Here is a 16,887-nt window from a genome sequence, read left to right as displayed (position 1 = left end):
TAATCAGATCAAGAGTACTGCTTCCTGTTTCTGCCTCTATATCATGCTGCCACAGAAAACAGCCATCCAATAAATCAAAAGTCTCCTGCTTGTGTATGATTGATCAACCCACAAGGGAACAAAACGATACTCTTACCTAGAAAGGTTTCAGCTCTGCAAATTGCAGCATCTTGATACTAGGCACCTGTGGAGATCTGACTGAGGTGTTTAAAGCCTTGAATGGATTAAGTACGCCGAATGTTAATGGTATTCTTTCACTTGCTGAGACTACACAGATGAAGGGGCATAAATTCAAGGGGGAACTAGAAAATTCTTTCTTGAAGGGTATGGATGGATGAACTGTGGGGGGGGGGGGTTTGGCTTAGGCTGTATAAGCTTGCTTTCTGGCATCATTTGCCACTACTACTACTAGAAAGTCAAAATCCCCCATTATAGGACATTCTGCTTTACTGGTAAACTATTTTTGTGTACAGTGCTTATATCACACAAAACTGAATCACATTGCACTGGCCACCCATGTCGAATGAATGCATCGCTTTAGATTTAATATGTTTCTGAACTAAAAGCATAACCCCACCCTGCTCCCCCTCCTGTTCCTTCTGTACACACCGTACTCCCCATATGCATCTGCATCCCTTATGTCTCTGTGACACCATGTCTCTGATATCACCATAATGTCAACATTTGATAACTTAATGAGTATTTCACCAGTATTTTAAACAGTATTAAAGTTATCAAAGCATCTGTGGTTAATAGACAAAGTGAGTCTACAGATTGAATTGAATAAGAGTGAATTATTAGGAGGAATGGTGATTTCTTTTGGAATACTTCTGTTCTGTTATGTCTCTTAGGACGGGATGTGTCAGAGTCAGTTTGATGAATTTCTGAAGAAAATGAGGCTATATGATAAATAGCCTCAATTATTTATCAGATGAGTGATAAATAACTGAGAAAGTTATTTATCACTCATGTCGCTGTTGTGGGTATAATTGCATCAGGCAGTCATGTATCCAATCACTGCCTGCAATAAAGATATTAACTTTCTTTGTGATCCATGTTATCTTTTCCACTCTGGCCCAGCCATGGGGAGGCAGGAGCAGTACCACTTGGTAATCAAGTGTTAAGGTTAGTACAATTAGCTTAACTAATTTAAATAAAAGAAAAAAGCACTTTCCTTTTTCTGGACTCTCTTCTTAATACTTTTAAAACAGTGGAGCTACTTAAAAGAAAGATTTCTAACTGGAAGAGAACAAGGAAAGTTTTCCTGTAGAAAATTGCTTCATAAAAAACACAGTGATCACCTGACTACAGCCTGGTACACACCTGAAAAGCCTGGTACATAGGTCTGGAAGCAGAGTAGGAAAATGCTTGAGACTGCCAAAAGGATAGCAAAAGGTAAATGAAAACATCTGTTTTGGTTTCACTTTTGGATTTATAAGGTTTAGTAACTTCTAATCTCAATAAATGAATAAATTTTCTGCTCATACTCGGGGACAGTCATAGGAATCAGAGGCATACCATCATTATTTACAAGGCATAATTATTTTTAATTATGCCTTGTTAATAATTTAATAATTTATAAAGCAATTAATAAATTAATTTATCAATTACATTAATAACTTACAAGCCATAATTATTTTCATAATTATTTACTGTGATGTTTGCCAAGAGATACCTAATGGTACATAACTACAGGTATATGAATATATATTGGACAAACAGTATCAATACAATAATGAACAGGTAGGTGTAAAATATCCTAAACTTAAATCACATGTCTACGGTTAAAAATAAATTAATACCAATATTATTTACAATTTATTACATATATATTTCTATACAAATATACATTGTTGCTAAGCTTTTCAAACCCAAGAATTGGTTCTTCTTCAGACAAAAACAGGCATGGAATTCATTAGGAGTTACATTTATAGGTTTACTTTTCACGTTCTCAAAAGGTAAACTTTACAGATCGTCAATTTCTTTTAGCATATGCACTTCCATGTTATATACACTTCCACTGCTTACAGCAAAATATTGAAAGTAATCTGCAGTACATTATCAGACAGGCAACAAGGAATGGCTTGGTTACGGAAAAATTTTTTTTGTATATGCAGATATATATCAGGAGTATGTACGTAAATGACAACTGTAACAGAGGTCCGCAGCAAAAAGAGCCACACAACCAATTGCATATAAAAAAATATTCAAGAAATGCCAAATGACTTCACTGTTATTTTAGCACTTCAGTACAAATGATTAGTAGCTTGCTGCACGGTAGACTGTACGAAACCGACTATACGCACTGGCCATGCCTACACATTCCTTCCCAGAACACGTTTTATAAATACCTTAAGATATTGTTTAATGAGCTTTCTATGTTTGTATGAGATGGCGATTGAGATGAATCACTCTCCTAAAGTTTACTGTTTTCCTTATTTTTTAGTGTTTTCAGAGATGAATTTGAATTTTGAATTTTAATGGCTGTTTTATTTTCATTCTTTATTCACCTGCGTGATGATATATATATATATTTATTTATTTTTTTAATGTGGAGAGAGTCCTGACCAAACTATGACAACCCTACCATTTTTTTTTTTTTTTTTTTTGGCTGGTGCAGCATAAGCCTCAGGCTTCCTTGTACCATATGGCTAATAATAATAATAATAATAATAATAATACACTGTGTGCAAGTACCATGCCAATAAAGGCCAGTCAGTCGAGTAAATATGTCCTGAAGTGTGGTGTTAGATTATTCTGTTCATGTTGTATTGCTAGCACCAATAAAAGTGATGTTATGTCATCACCGTTACAAGTTTTTGTTTCATGATCCTCTACACAAGGGCTCTGTACATTCTTACAGTTTATGGTACAGTTTACTATATACAGTATAATAAAATGGCACAATGTAAACTTAAAAGGGTGGACAATATTGAATTAAAATTCTCAATGCAGATTTAATAGTAACACACTCTTATGTAAGATCCAAAGGATGGCCATAAAAACAAGGGGGTTTCAATTTATATGATATGGCATATGATATTAAGCACAAATATAACTTTAAGCATAACTTTTCAAGGCAAAAAATATAAATTGGAGATCTAAATGACCTAGAATACACATAAGAATTTAATAACTGCCTACTTACCCTTTAAACCTCTGAAAGGATTCTTTCTGTACTGGTGATCCAGAATGGACAAATGATACATTTTCAGATGACTGTGAATTGGAGTCATCATCCATTAGTACTGCATCTACTTCTGATAAATTAGCTGAAGATCTAACAGGAACTATTTTATTACCTTCAGCTTTAGCATTCTGATCTGGTAGTACTGAAGCCTGCCTTCCTACTTGGTCAAGATGTTGTCTCAACTATTGCAAAAATGAAAACAGTGGCAGATTATTATGTTTCATTCTTTTAAGTTCACTTCTGTAGTGATTTTAAAAGTGCAAGTAATAGCTTTATATGTCAATAAAAATATTAAATACCTCTAATCTGAATTCAATGGAAATAAAAGAAATATAAACTCAAAGAGTTTAGAGCAGTGTTTCCCAATGGGCTGTCTGTGGACCACCGTGGCCAATATAACTAATGAAAGTAGTACATGAGACTTGACAATAAAACAAGAGCTTTTTTTTTTTTTTTTTTTTTTTTTGCAGTAGGCAACAATCACATTAACAGTGATGGGCCTATAACAACCTAACATACCACATATGATAATTATGAGTACACATCAGTGTATTTAAATATATATATTAATTAATATTTTTTCATGTATAGTTTAATATTTTTGTGGATCGTGGTGTCCATCTTAAATATAAAAGCAGCCTATCTGAAAAAAGATTGGGTAATACTGGGCATGTTGGGTATCCAACAGATAGAAACTTATTTCTTGCTTTTTGGAAATCTCCGAGTTGATTTTGAGATGTTGAATCAAGTTGTTTGAGGTATAATTGCTATTTTGTAGCACTACTATTGCACTAAGGGAGTCAGTACATATTAGAGCAGGAAGAAGCTGGTACTCAATGATACCATCCAATGCTAGTTTAATAGCATAGAGTTCTGCTGTGAAAATACTGCAAACATAAGGCAAGAAGATAGATGTAGTGTACTCCGGAAAAACGACTGCCACACCTACTGAATTGTTTGATTTTGATCTATCCATATAAATCTGATGACTTTGTTCTGTTTTCAAAACTGTGCAGCGCATAGAGCTTCTGCAGAACAGGAGATATGTCCTTTTTCTTCCAGTTTGTAAGATACAATATGGACAAAGGTATAGTCGGCAGTCAAGGAGGTTCTAAATTGGTATCTACTGTAGAAATGTGATGGAAATGTATTTCCCAAACTCGAATTAAGTGTCTGAAACGCAGTCCTACTGGTTTATTTTCATTTGGTTCACAATCATAATTAATTTTTGTCCGTAGTGGATCATGAATAATTGCCCAGTTTGGATGTGATGGTTGACTGTATATTTTTGCCGAATACATGCAGAGTAAGTAATCTCGTCGAAGATGCAGTGCATATAAGCTGTAAATTGGAAAAGTTCTAAATACTCCTAGTGCTATGCAGAGAGCACTGTGGTGAATGGTGTCTAGGTGCTGTAACATGCTTTGTCTTGTTGAAGCATATACAGGAGATCCATAATCCAATCAAACTTTTATATAATTGTAGTAATGTGTAATTGTAGGCTCCCCAGGCCATTGAAGATACAATGTGCAAGATGTTAAGTTTTGAGAGGGTGCTAGTTCGAAGTCTCAATATATGTTCATGAAAATTTAGTTTCCTATCTAATGTCAAGCCTAAAAAAGGGAAAATTTGAACAAGCAGAGAGAAGTTATTTAAATATAAAACTGGTACCGGGTGAAGACATTAGCATAGGCATATGTTACAAGAATGCAAGCTCATACCGCATCAGTAAAAAAAAAAAAAAAAATTCCCATTTCACCCATCCATTCACTCCAAATGTTTCTCTAGTTCAGCCTTAAATTTATTTACACTATCAACTTCTACAAAGACATGAAAGTTTGTTCCAGCAATTAACCACCCGCTAAAGCCAAATTTCTGCACATCTATTCTACAAGTGTCTTTCCTCAATTTGAATTTATGTTCCCACAAGTAAATAATCTGGGCAAGAGGAAGAATCCCATCAGCATTGAGCTTGCTCAAACCATTCAAGGCCTTACACACCTCAATCAAATCACCTTGGAGGTGCCTAGAATTACATTGACACTATAATTTGCAAAACTTAAGCCTTTCTTTGTAAGAGCAACCCTTTGTTCCATTCACTAATCTTGTTGCCCTTCTCTGTACTTGTTTCAGAAACTCTACATCCTTTCTAAAATGTGGCCTCCAGACCACATTCCTGTATATCATTGACAAGACACCATTAGCTACTCTTGCAGACTGTCTGCACTCTCAGAAAACTTCATATCTGACTGCACAATTACCCCCAGGTCCTTTTCATTCTCTACCACTGTCAATTCAATTTTCCACCAATGCACGGACTCGCGGTCGACTTAATTGGGTTATAGAAGTGTCCCCCAGGATAAGGAGATTCCTACACAGCCAGGATAGAATTTTTCTGGGCTGGTCATCCCACAGATTCAGAGATTTTGTACCAGTCCTGAAATGCTACAAATGTCTTGGTTATGGACACACCTCTGCTAAGTGTCTTAAAAAACAACCAATATGTGGGCATTGTGCTGAGGCAGGGCATCTCTACAAGGACTGTCCCAACAAAGCCTCACCTCCTAAATGCTCAAATTGCAAAGCAATTAACAAACCCTACGATCACTCTGTGCGGGATGGAGCGTGCCTTGTATATAGAAGCAGCAGCAGATATAGTATGCAATAAGACTAACTATGGAAAATAGGATGCTCAACCCCCCCCTCTCCCAGACTTCGTATAGCTCAAATCAATGGCCAAAAATCCATCTCAGTGGCAACACAGCTTCATCCCCTAATGGACGAGTTGAATTTAGACATTCTTCTCCTTCAGGAACCATACTGCGTCCGTGGAAGGGTCTCTAGTTACCCCCTGGCTTTCAGGAAAATCCAGACGACAAACCAATTGTGCCTCGCTGCTATCATCGTCCGCAATCCAGACTTAGTAGTAACACAGATAGAATCACTCTGCACTCCCCACCTAGCGGGGGCTACAATAGAAGGCAGCTTCGGCCATATTGGGGTCCTAACAGCATACTTCCAATTTGGTACAGATATCATCCCGCACATAGCTCGACTAGAACAAGCTCTTGCCCTCCTGGAGAACACTGATGTCATCATAGCCGCAGATTCGAATGCTCGGTCAACACAATGGTTCAACACCTCTACCGATGCAAGAGGAGATATGTTAGATGAATTCATTGCCTCACGCAGACTTGAAATCATCAACAGACCAGGACAACCAACCACCTACTCTTCGGGAACTGGAGAGTCTAACCTGGACATCACACTAACTACTACTTCTCTTCGCAATAGACTCCTCCACTGGCAGGTGCATGACACAGCCACTACTAGCAACCATCGCCTCATCACTTACAGTGTCACCGATTCTGTCCTCCCTAGTCAAGTGCCTATCCAGGATATTGTAAGATTCTCTACTAAAACAGCGAACTGGGACCAGTTTGACAATGTAATTCAAGATGCTCTTCATGACCCAGCTAGCAACTTCTACCAATCAATGAACAGTGCGCAGAAAACAGACTTTGTGCAGAGTCTGCTCCTCAAAGCTTCAGAGGCTTCCATGAAAAAATGTTCCAGGAAACCAAGATCTGTTCCATGGTGGTCGCAGGAACTCACTAACCTGCGCAATTCTCTGAAGCACACTTGGAAAGAATACCAATGCAAGAGAAGGACTGAACCTGCTCACATTGTAGAACAGTATAGAGACCGATTCAAAGCAGTCCGCCGTGAATATACTAACAAAATTTACCATGCCAAGCAAAGCTCCTGGCGTTCCCTTGTCGAGACTGAGGGGAACCAGAATCCGTGGGGTTTAGTCCACAAACTCGTGAGGAATAAGCTGGGATCCACAGATGTCATACACTCTGTCCGCTCTGATGACTCATCTGAGACTACACACTGGGAAGATACAATCAACCGGATTCTGGATGAACTAATATATCAGGACAACACCAACTCTGACACTGGCATCCACAGGAAGATAGCAGTACAAAATTCCAGCTTCCAGCCAGACAATATGGAGGAACCATTCACAGAGGAAGAAGTTGATGCAGCAATTAAAAAAATCAAAAAAGGTAAGGCTCCTGGTCTGGATTTTATTGAAGGCGAGACTGTGCAACGTCTCTGGACCATAGCTCCAATGATACTTCTTCAGCTCTTCAACACCTGTCTGAATGAGGGTAACTTTCCATCACGTTGGAAGCATGCTAACCTGAGGCTCTTACCTAAGGATCCCACAGGTACCTCCAAGGCATATCGCCCGATTGCGCTGCTTCCCATTCTCGGCAAGGTTTTTGAGAGACTGCTGCTCTCCTGCTTCCAACCCCGATATGAAGCCAGTGGTTTGGCATCCTCGCTTCAATTTGGATTCAAACAAGGGTGCTCCACAATTGATGCTCTATCTAAAACCCTCAAAGTTGCAGAACAGTCGGATGCAACTTATGTACTGGCAATCTTCATTGACTTCAAAGGAGCTTTTGACACAGTGTGGTGGCCGGGCATTCTTCAGGGGGCCAGAGTCTCTAACTGTACTTGGAATTTCTACCACTGCCTCAAAAGCTACTTCTCTAACCACAAGGTCAGCATCAAAACAAAATATCACTGCATCACCCGACATCTAACCCGAGGCTGTCCCCAGGGCTCCATCCTGGGGCCAGCTGTCTGGAATATGATACTCGACGACTGGCTCCTGAGGGACTACCCACACACTACTCAGCTTTCTTATGCCGACGACATGGTTATTATCATTGAGGGCCCGACTCGCGCCACCATAGAAACCCAGGCTACGGTTGTTCTCGCTGCTCTGTCCGTATGGGCCACGGAAAATAAACTCTCAGTCTCCACTGAGAAGAGCAAAACCCTCCTTTAAAAGGCAAACTGGACTTCTCCAGACCTCCTACCATACGTTTTAATGGCCGCCCACTCAAAAACTACCGATCGGTGAAGTACCTAGGAGTAATTTTGGACGACAGGAGAACTTTCATTCCTCATATCCAAGCTATCAAAGAAAAGATAAAAAATTACATCACTATGTTAGCACGCTTTACCCACAAGGACTGGGGTCTTAAAGGACCAACTCAACGCCTTTTATACTCAGCAGTATTTATACCAATTGTCACATATGGAGCTGCAGTATGGTACCACCGAATGACCAACTCAACGTAAAATTCAGCAAATTCAATGACTTATGCTACTACAAATGACCGGGCATGTAAAACGACATCAACTGCCACCCTACAGCTACTAACAGGCCGCCTCCCTTTGGACCTCCACGTCGCTTTTATCGGACTTTCTCATGCCATCAAGAAGAATAAGGAAGCTGAATTCCTCACTATTCAAACCCGTACCGATACCGACATCAAACAGGAACATAAACGTGTGTGGCTACAATTCATAAACTTATGGCAAACCCGCTGGAATAACTCCACAACTGGTGCAACTACTAAACTTTTCCTTCCTGTGGTAACCTACATCAACAAGCAACGTTCCACTTGGTTCTTCTCTAACGTCTATGCTTCCTTCCTATTAACTGGCCATGGGTCCTTCAAGAGACGCCTTCTAGAGTTCGGCCTAGTCGAGGATGCCCTCTGTACCTGCGGAGAACCTGAAGACTGGGATCACGTGATGCACTCATGCAACGTATACTTAGATCTAAGAAACCAACTACTCCTAGACCTCCACACTACATCACTTCGACCAGAAACCAAGTTATTGGAATCTAATGATGCCTTCCGTGCACTGACCAGTTATGCCAACGAGGTCTTTCATCGTCGCTGGCATCACCTGCAACTCCCAAACACTACTCCTGGATAACCTCCTCTAGACAGCAACTGATACCCAGCACCGGAAATTTCCAGACATGAAACTGCAAATGGCGGACAGCCCTGTCGTCACCGCTCCGTGATTCTCCATTGTGACGACCCTCGACTCTTTAATTTGAACTTTACATATTCTCTTCTTCCTACCCACAGTCTTTCTCCAGGACTCCCACAACTGCACCTAGCACTCTTCCTGCTCCGTTTCGCCTGGGAGGATGCCTACGCTCTGTCATCCTCGCTATCTTGTCTGTCTTCCACTTTCCTGTCTCTTCTCCGCTCTTTCCTTGGCCCTCCCCACTCTTGCTCCTGCAAGAGTGGGGAGGGCCCGTCAGATGTCTTTTACTCCCTGGTCCGGCTCCTCGTGCCAGTGGACGGATGCTGGGAGGCTCTTTCCTGATGATTGCACCTCCCAGTAACGAAGAGGCCAGTCAAACAACACAAACAACACACTACTCACACATAACCCACACTGACTGGCTTTGCTATGTTAACAGAGTATTTAACGCGGATTTGTGGGAAACCACGGGAACCGCATAACAAAAAACACTATGTCCACTATGTCAGTGTGGTACCACACAGTTGATATGTTACTCTGGGGTTACTGCTTCCCATATGCAGTACTTTACATTTGTCAATATTAAACTTCAGTTGCCACCTCTCAGCTCATCTGCTCAACTTTTCTAGATCCTGTTGCAGCAGTGTACTGTCATTAGTGTCATTAACAACCCTGCCAACCTTCGTATAGTCTGCAAACATTAAGCCTGATATACCATCATCAATATTATTAATAAATACAGAAAACAACAATGGATCCAACACTGAACCCTGAGGGACTCCACTAATAACATTAGTCCACGAAAAGCAGTACTCACTGATGATCATCCTCTGTCTTCTCCCACTCAACCATCCCTTTATCCATAGCAACAACTTGCCCTTAATGCCAAACTGCTCCAATTTGTGCAGCAGTCTTCCATGTGCAACAGAATCAAAAGCCTTCCTAAGATTCAAATATATAATATCAAAATTATTCTTTACATCCAATTCCTTTGTGACCACATCATAGTATCCAATCAAAGTGGTCAGACAAGACTTTCCCTTAACAAACCCATGCTGTGTCCAAACTATAACTGAAATCTTGTCTAGATGATCCTGCTTCTTTAACCAGTGTCCCCATTAATTTCTCTGCAACAGAAGTTAAACTAACAGATCTGTAATTACTTGTGTCACCCTTTTATACTCCTTTGTGAATTGGGGTCACATTTGCACATCTCCAGTCGATGGGTGCCTCCCCTGAGTCCAAGGAAGTTCTCATAATTATGGCTAGGGATGACAGGTTTTAGAGAAATGTATAACATCTGATTTTTTTTTTTTTTTTTCAGATATTCTGTAACCCTTATTTTTTGTCCATGCCTCTATTTTATTTATGGATAATTGGAGCTGTCTTTCAATCGTGTTCATGCTTTGTGATTGAAATGAAATGGAAAGATCATCTCTGTACATATAGAGTTCCAGCGAAGATGGTATAACTTTTGTGATATTGTTCACACCAAGGGCAAACAGGGTTGCACTAAATATCGAGCCTTGGGGAACTCCTTCCTGTTGTATGTGTCTTAGATAGACAGCCTTTATATCGAACCTGAAATGTTCTGGCAGTAAGAAATTTCTCTATAAATTGGGGAAGATGTCCTTCTGTATCCTAACTGAAATAGATCTCATAGGATTCCAAACCTCAATATTGTGTCAAAAGTTTTTTCAAGATCTAGATTTACCATCCTAACACGCTGCTTTATTATGAGTTTCAACTTTGACATGTAGATCAAGCGTTGATCTATTTTTCCTGAATCCAAATCGGTGGGGTGACAAAACATTCTTTTTCCAGTAACCACGTGAGTCTATTATGCACCATTCATTTGAGGATTTTTCCTAAGCAGCTGGTCAATGAGATAGGATGATAGTTATATGTATAGGAAGCATCTTTTCCGGGTTTGGGAAATGCAAGGACAGTTGCATGCTGCAATATGGATGATTATAGGTTGTTTAGAAAAATTCTATTATATAGAGCTAGTAGGATATCCAGACAATCAGAGTTTAGGTGTTGTATCATAGAATAATAAACACCATCAGAACCTGGTGCACTATTAGGCAATTTTGTAATGGTTGAAAGTAATTCCTCTTTTGGAAATAGTAGATTATAGGAATGAGATGTCTTGGTACAGAAATTTAACTAACTCTGTTCAGCTTGTTCTTTATATTTTTGAAAATCAGTGCTGTAGCTTGTAACTGCTCATGTAGAAGCAAAAAATTCAGCCAGAATTTCTGATATCTCATCTCTTCTAGAAACCTCCTGCCCTTTCCAATGAAAGATTGGAGATTGTATGCTTAGATGTCTTCCACTCAAAATCCAAATTTTTTCCACACCAAACCAGGACTCGAGTTCCTAGTAGGTGTGGAAGCAAACATGATCCAGGAATTTTTCTTTGCCTTTCTCTGAATTCTCCTCGCTTGAGCTTTGGCTTTTTATATGCAATCAAATTGACTGTAGTTGGATATTTCCAAAATTCATTCCATACATGATTTTGTTTTGTTTTGTTTTGTTTTTTCTGTCACACATTCTGTATTCCACCAAGAGTTGTACAGTGCCTGTTTTGCCTCACTCGTTTGAGGTATTGTTGCTTTTGAAGCTTCTAACAGTTGGTCACTGATATATATGACAGCATCATGTATTGGCAGGGTTTCTATTAATTGCATATATTTATTCCAATTAGCGCTTTTTTTAAAATTCCATACTGTTCTGGTTTCTTTTGTAAGAGTCAATTCTGTCTGTACGGAACATACTATCGGAAAATGCTGTTGTAAGGATCCTTTAATACATACCATTCTACATTGGGATAAATTGATAGAGAACAGATCGTTAAATCTATTGCAGAAGTGATGCCTGTAGCCAAACTGATATAAGTGTGAGATCCAGTGTTCAGTAAATTCAGGTGCTGATCTTCTAAGAAAGATTCAATTAAGTTACCTCTACTGTCCGTGTAAGAAGATCCTCACAAATGATGATGGGCATTCATATCTCCCATGAGGCAATAGGGAGGTTGAAGCTGCATAATAAGATTGTTTAATTCCGATCTTGAGAGAGGAACATTTGGTGCAAGATAAAGGAATGAGATTGTGATAGCAATTCCAATGATTGTTCTCACTGCAACTGCTTCTTAATTGGTTTTTAATGTTATTTGCGTAACTTGTATATTTGAATTCACCAAAATTGCCGCACCCCCTTTGGCAGCTGTATTATCATTTCTGTCTCTCCGGAAAAGTGTATAGTTTTAAAATGGAGGTGAAGGTTGAAGTGTTAGATGGGTCTCCTGAAGGCAAATGCAGACTGCTTTATATTGCTGAATAATATCTTTAATTTCATCTGATTTTCCATGTAAACCACGACAGTTCCACTGTATAATAATACGCTGCATTATTTAGGTCTCACAACTATTTGTTGAATCTGACTGCGCTTTTGAGTTTTTTCATTTATCATATTTGTATCTGTCTTTCTTCGGAAAAATTGAGCGGAGTGCATCAATATCTTCTGCAGGGTGAAGTTCTAGTACATTTTTTTTTTTTTTTTGGTTTTTTTTTCAGGAGCATTAGCAACTAAGGCCATATTGCTCCGGAGATATGCGGTGGTCATTCCCTGACCTTTCCGCATCCTCCGTATTTGGTGTTCACGGGCTCGAACCCTCGTCTAATCAAGAAGCGTGTGCTACGCACTGCTGCTCCTACCCACCTGGCTATGGAGGCGCCTTCTAGTACATTCTCTGTCTGTTCATTAGTATCCATTTCATTTAAGTTTACATGTTTCTGATTACACTGTTTACCAGATGCTGTCTGCTTTGTTTTTGAAGAAGTTAATTCTGATTTCTGCTTTCCAAGCACAGAAATATCCTGCTTTTTAGCACTGGATGTTTCATGTGAAGTTGTTTTTGTAATTAACAGTATTTTATTCCAGTCTATCATTTGATTTGGAGGTACTGCATCTCCATTTGAGTGGTTACAGTTCGCTGTCATTTCAATACTGAAGCATAGGAGCATAAAGGTTTGATTGCAAGTATTTGTTTTCTTGCTTCCGGATAAGACACTTTGTTTTCTATCTTGTATTTCCTTATTTGTTTTCCTAATATCCACATTTCGCATGTCTTTGAAAGAAAAAAAGGGCGATTTCCATGACAGTTTAGACAGAGTGGTGAATTTGAGGTACAATTTTCTTGTGTTCTTTTGATCCACAGAATGGAAAGATGGGATCACTCTGACATGCTGTCTGAGAGTGCTTGTATCGCTGACAGTTGTAACACCTTATTGGATTCGGTATATATAGACAGCTTTTGCAGTTTAAATAGAATTGTTAAAAGAATAATTATAGAATTGTTAAAGTAAGAATAACAGATTGGATGAAGTGAGAATGCCATCTTTCTTCATCATAATCCTTCTAATAAAATGTATTACTTGTTGATCTGTTAGCTCATATAGCAGCTCTTTCTGTGACACCATTAAAAGATTTCATTCTGTAATTACACCTTTCGATGTATTCAGGGAATTGTGTGGGGTAATTTCAACTGGTAGTCCTGAGAGGATTTTTGTTATAAGCAATTTCTCAGACTGATGACGACTGATGACTTAGTGAGGTTTCTACTAAGAGATCACCTGATCGTAGTTGTTTTATCATTTTTGGTGGGCCAATCATGGACTCTATTGTCTTGGTTAAGTGGACTATGCTGCTAATTTATGCAGCAAAAAAAACCCCTTCCCATTTCACACATCCATTCACTCCAAAAAATGTTTCTCAAGTTCGGCCTTGAATTTATTTAAGTTCTCCAGATAGAAGTTTGTTCCAGCAGTCAACCACCCACTGGCTAAAGGCAAATATCTGCACATCTATTCTACAACTGTCTTTCCTCAATTTGAATTTATGTCCCCTCGGGCGATTAATCTGGTCAAGAGGAAGAATTCCACCGGTATGCTCAAACCATTCAAGGGCTTATACACTTCAGTCAGATCACATCGCAGGTGCCTACTCTCCAGGTGCTGCCATCTGCAGAACTTAAGCCTTTCTTTTTTTTTTTTTTTTTTTTTTTATGAGAACCCCAAACATGAGAGGTATTAGAACCTATAGTACTTAGTACCGTGCTTGGGTTTGAGGTTAAGAAGACGAAAGAAGATATTTGTTGACATTGGACTTGAACTTCTGTAGATTGTAATTTTCAGGAAATACGTATGAAGGAAGGTTGTTCCAGAAAACGGCAGTTGAATGAATAAATGAGGAAGATGAAAAGTTGGTTCTGTGGGTTTGAAGTTGGACAGTAAATGGATGTTGGCTGGTGGCAGCACGTGTTTGGACTGTTTTGAAAGAGAGAGCAGGAATTATAGAAGCCAATTCAGAAGAACAGTGCCCATGGAAGTATCTGTAGAAGAGGGATGCAGCAGAAACAGTGCGTCTATGAGAAAGCGAGTGGAGAGACTCTGTTAGAGATGAATCATTAATTAACCTAACTGCCCTCTTCTGAATGGAATCAAGAAGCCGGAGAGAGGTTTTGGGGGCACCACCCCAGATATGGGAACAATATTCCATGGCAGGGCGAATTTGCGATTTATACAGAGTGAGAAGCTGTTTGGAAGAAAAGTAACGCCGAGAGCGAAAGAGAAAACCAAGTTTTTTAGATGCAGAGGAAGCAATATTTGTAATGTGCTTGTGCCAAGAGAGATTAGAAGTCAGGGTAATCCCCAAAAGAGATATATCATTTTGCCTAGAAATCGGAGTGTCACTAAAGATAAGCATAGGAGTAGAAGAATCCTTTTTGCGAGATATAAGACAAGACTGAGTTTTAGAAGGGTTGAAATCAACTAAGTTGTCTTTGCCCCACTGGAGAATTACCTGAAGATCGACATTTAAGGAATTGGTAGCATATTTTCGAGAAGTTGAAGCTGATTGAGCAGGACAAGGTTTCTTAAAATGGAAAGTTGAATGCAATGTGCTATCATCGGCAAAACTATGGATAGGATTTCCAGTCAATGGAAGAAGGTCACTGATATACAAGAGGAAAAGAGTGGGGGAAAGAACTGAACCTTGGGGGACACCAGCATTAGTGGAGAAGTTAGAAGACAGAGAGCCATCTACCATCACCCTCAGTGAGCGATCAGAGAGAAAACTGGATAACCAATTACTAAAAACAGTTGGCAAACCATAAGATGGAAGCTTGTTTAGAAGACCTTTATGCCAAACACGATCAAAAGCCTTTGAGATGTCAAGAGCAACTACTTGTGTTTCACCGAACCTTTCCATTGAATTAGTCCATAAATGGGTAACATAAGCCAGAATATCTCCAGTGGATCGACACTGACGGAATCCATACTGGTGATCGTTGATCAGACGGAAGGTTTCTAGGTAGTTTAAGAGTTGGCGGTTAATTGATTTCTCCATTACTTTAGAAAGAGTACAAGTAATAGCAATGGGACGATAATTAGATGGGAGGGATTTGTCACCCTTTTTAGGAACTGGCTGGATATGAGCAAATTTCCAAGCAGAAGGAAAAACACCTTTGGAATAAGAAAGTGAAAAAAGGCGGCAAAGAATAGGAGTAAGTTCAGGAGCACAGGTTTTGAGAACAAGTGGAGAAATACCATCAGGACCTGGAGCTTTCTTAGCATCAAGATTCATCAAAATCCTTCTGATATCCTTTTGACGGAAGACCACAGGAGGCATTGAATGGAGCGTGTTGGGAATGGTGGGAGGTGTTTTACCAAGATCATTAATACATGAGCTGGAAGAAAAATGGGATGCTAGCAGGTCAGCTTTATCCTTGGCTGAAGTGACAACAGAACCATCTGGTTTGGACAGAGGTGGAAGCAAAGATGGGCAAAAGTTGCGGCCAATAGCTTTGGCAAGAGACCAGAATGCTCGGCTACCATTAGGGCAAGAAGCAAGTTTTCTACTCTTAGCCTGTTCAAACTCTAGTTTGGACTGGTTAATAACTGCTTTGCAACTGTTGCGAGCTTTGGTGTAGGCAGAAAATGAAACTGAAGAATTAGAAACAAGCCAATTACGATATGCAACATTCTTCTCTTGGACAGCCTTAGCACATTTATTGGAAAACCAAGGTTTAGATAAAGGACGAGATTTTAAAGTGGAGTGTGGGATAAAGGATTCCACTCCTGCAAGAATAATTTCACTGACACGATCTGAGCAAACGTTGACATCAGAAGTTTTGAAACAGTAATCCGACCAAGGAAAAGAAGAAAAGAAGTCTCGCAGGTCATCCCATTTTGCATTCTTGTAATGCCAAACAACATGTGGTTGGGAATAGCCATGAGATAAAGGTTCCATTGGAGAAGAGACAATCACCAAGTTGTGATCTGAAGTGCCTAAAGGACCTCTCACTTCGACCGCGTTCTTAGAAGGGTCGTTTGTGAGAAAAAGATCAAGCGTATTGGCTGTATGATTAGGATTGTCCGGTATTCTTGTAGGTAAATGAACAATCTGTGCTAGGTCATTAGTAATTGCAAAAGCCTCAGCATCTCGACCTGCTGGGTCGGTGTGACTAGAAAACGGAAGCCAGCTGGAGTTGTGAACATTAAAATCACCAAGGAAAATTACTTCACTGTTAGGAAAGTTGGACTGGAGAAAGTCAAGTTTCAAAGAGAGGAAGTCAAAGAGCTCCAAGTGATTAGTGGAGTTGGGAGAACGGTAGAGACAACAGATGAATTTGACACAATGAGGTAGAGAGATTTTAAGCCAGAAAAGATCAAAGAGAGGAGATTCCAAATTGCCAAGTCTCTGACAGGGAATATCAGAACGGACATATGCACAAGTACCACCTTTGAGGCGAAAGGAATCAT

At 39.6% G+C, this 16,887-nt stretch overlaps 1 protein-coding gene across 2 annotated transcripts in view; it reads right to left on the bottom strand.

The window, feature by feature from the left end:
• LOC150091238 (uncharacterized) overlaps positions 1 to 16,887 on the bottom strand; it is a 382,744-nt gene that overhangs the window by 295,253 nt on the left and 70,604 nt on the right. For both annotated transcript variants that reach the window (XM_090374852.1, XM_090374846.1), the window contains exon 2: positions 3,149 to 3,372. In XM_090374852.1, the coding sequence (XP_090230978.1) occupies positions 3,149 to 3,372 (224 nt within the window). The remainder of the gene's footprint in view (positions 1 to 3,148; positions 3,373 to 16,887) is intronic.

Source organism: Mastigoproctus giganteus, chromosome 1, assembly GCF_048544385.1.
Source record: "Mastigoproctus giganteus isolate SK-2022 chromosome 1, ASM4854438v1, whole genome shotgun sequence".
Classification (NCBI taxonomy): Eukaryota; Metazoa; Arthropoda; class Arachnida; order Uropygi; family Thelyphonidae; genus Mastigoproctus; species Mastigoproctus giganteus.
The sequence above is the reverse complement of the archived record's forward strand: the minus strand, read 5'-3'. Positions and strand labels throughout refer to the sequence as shown.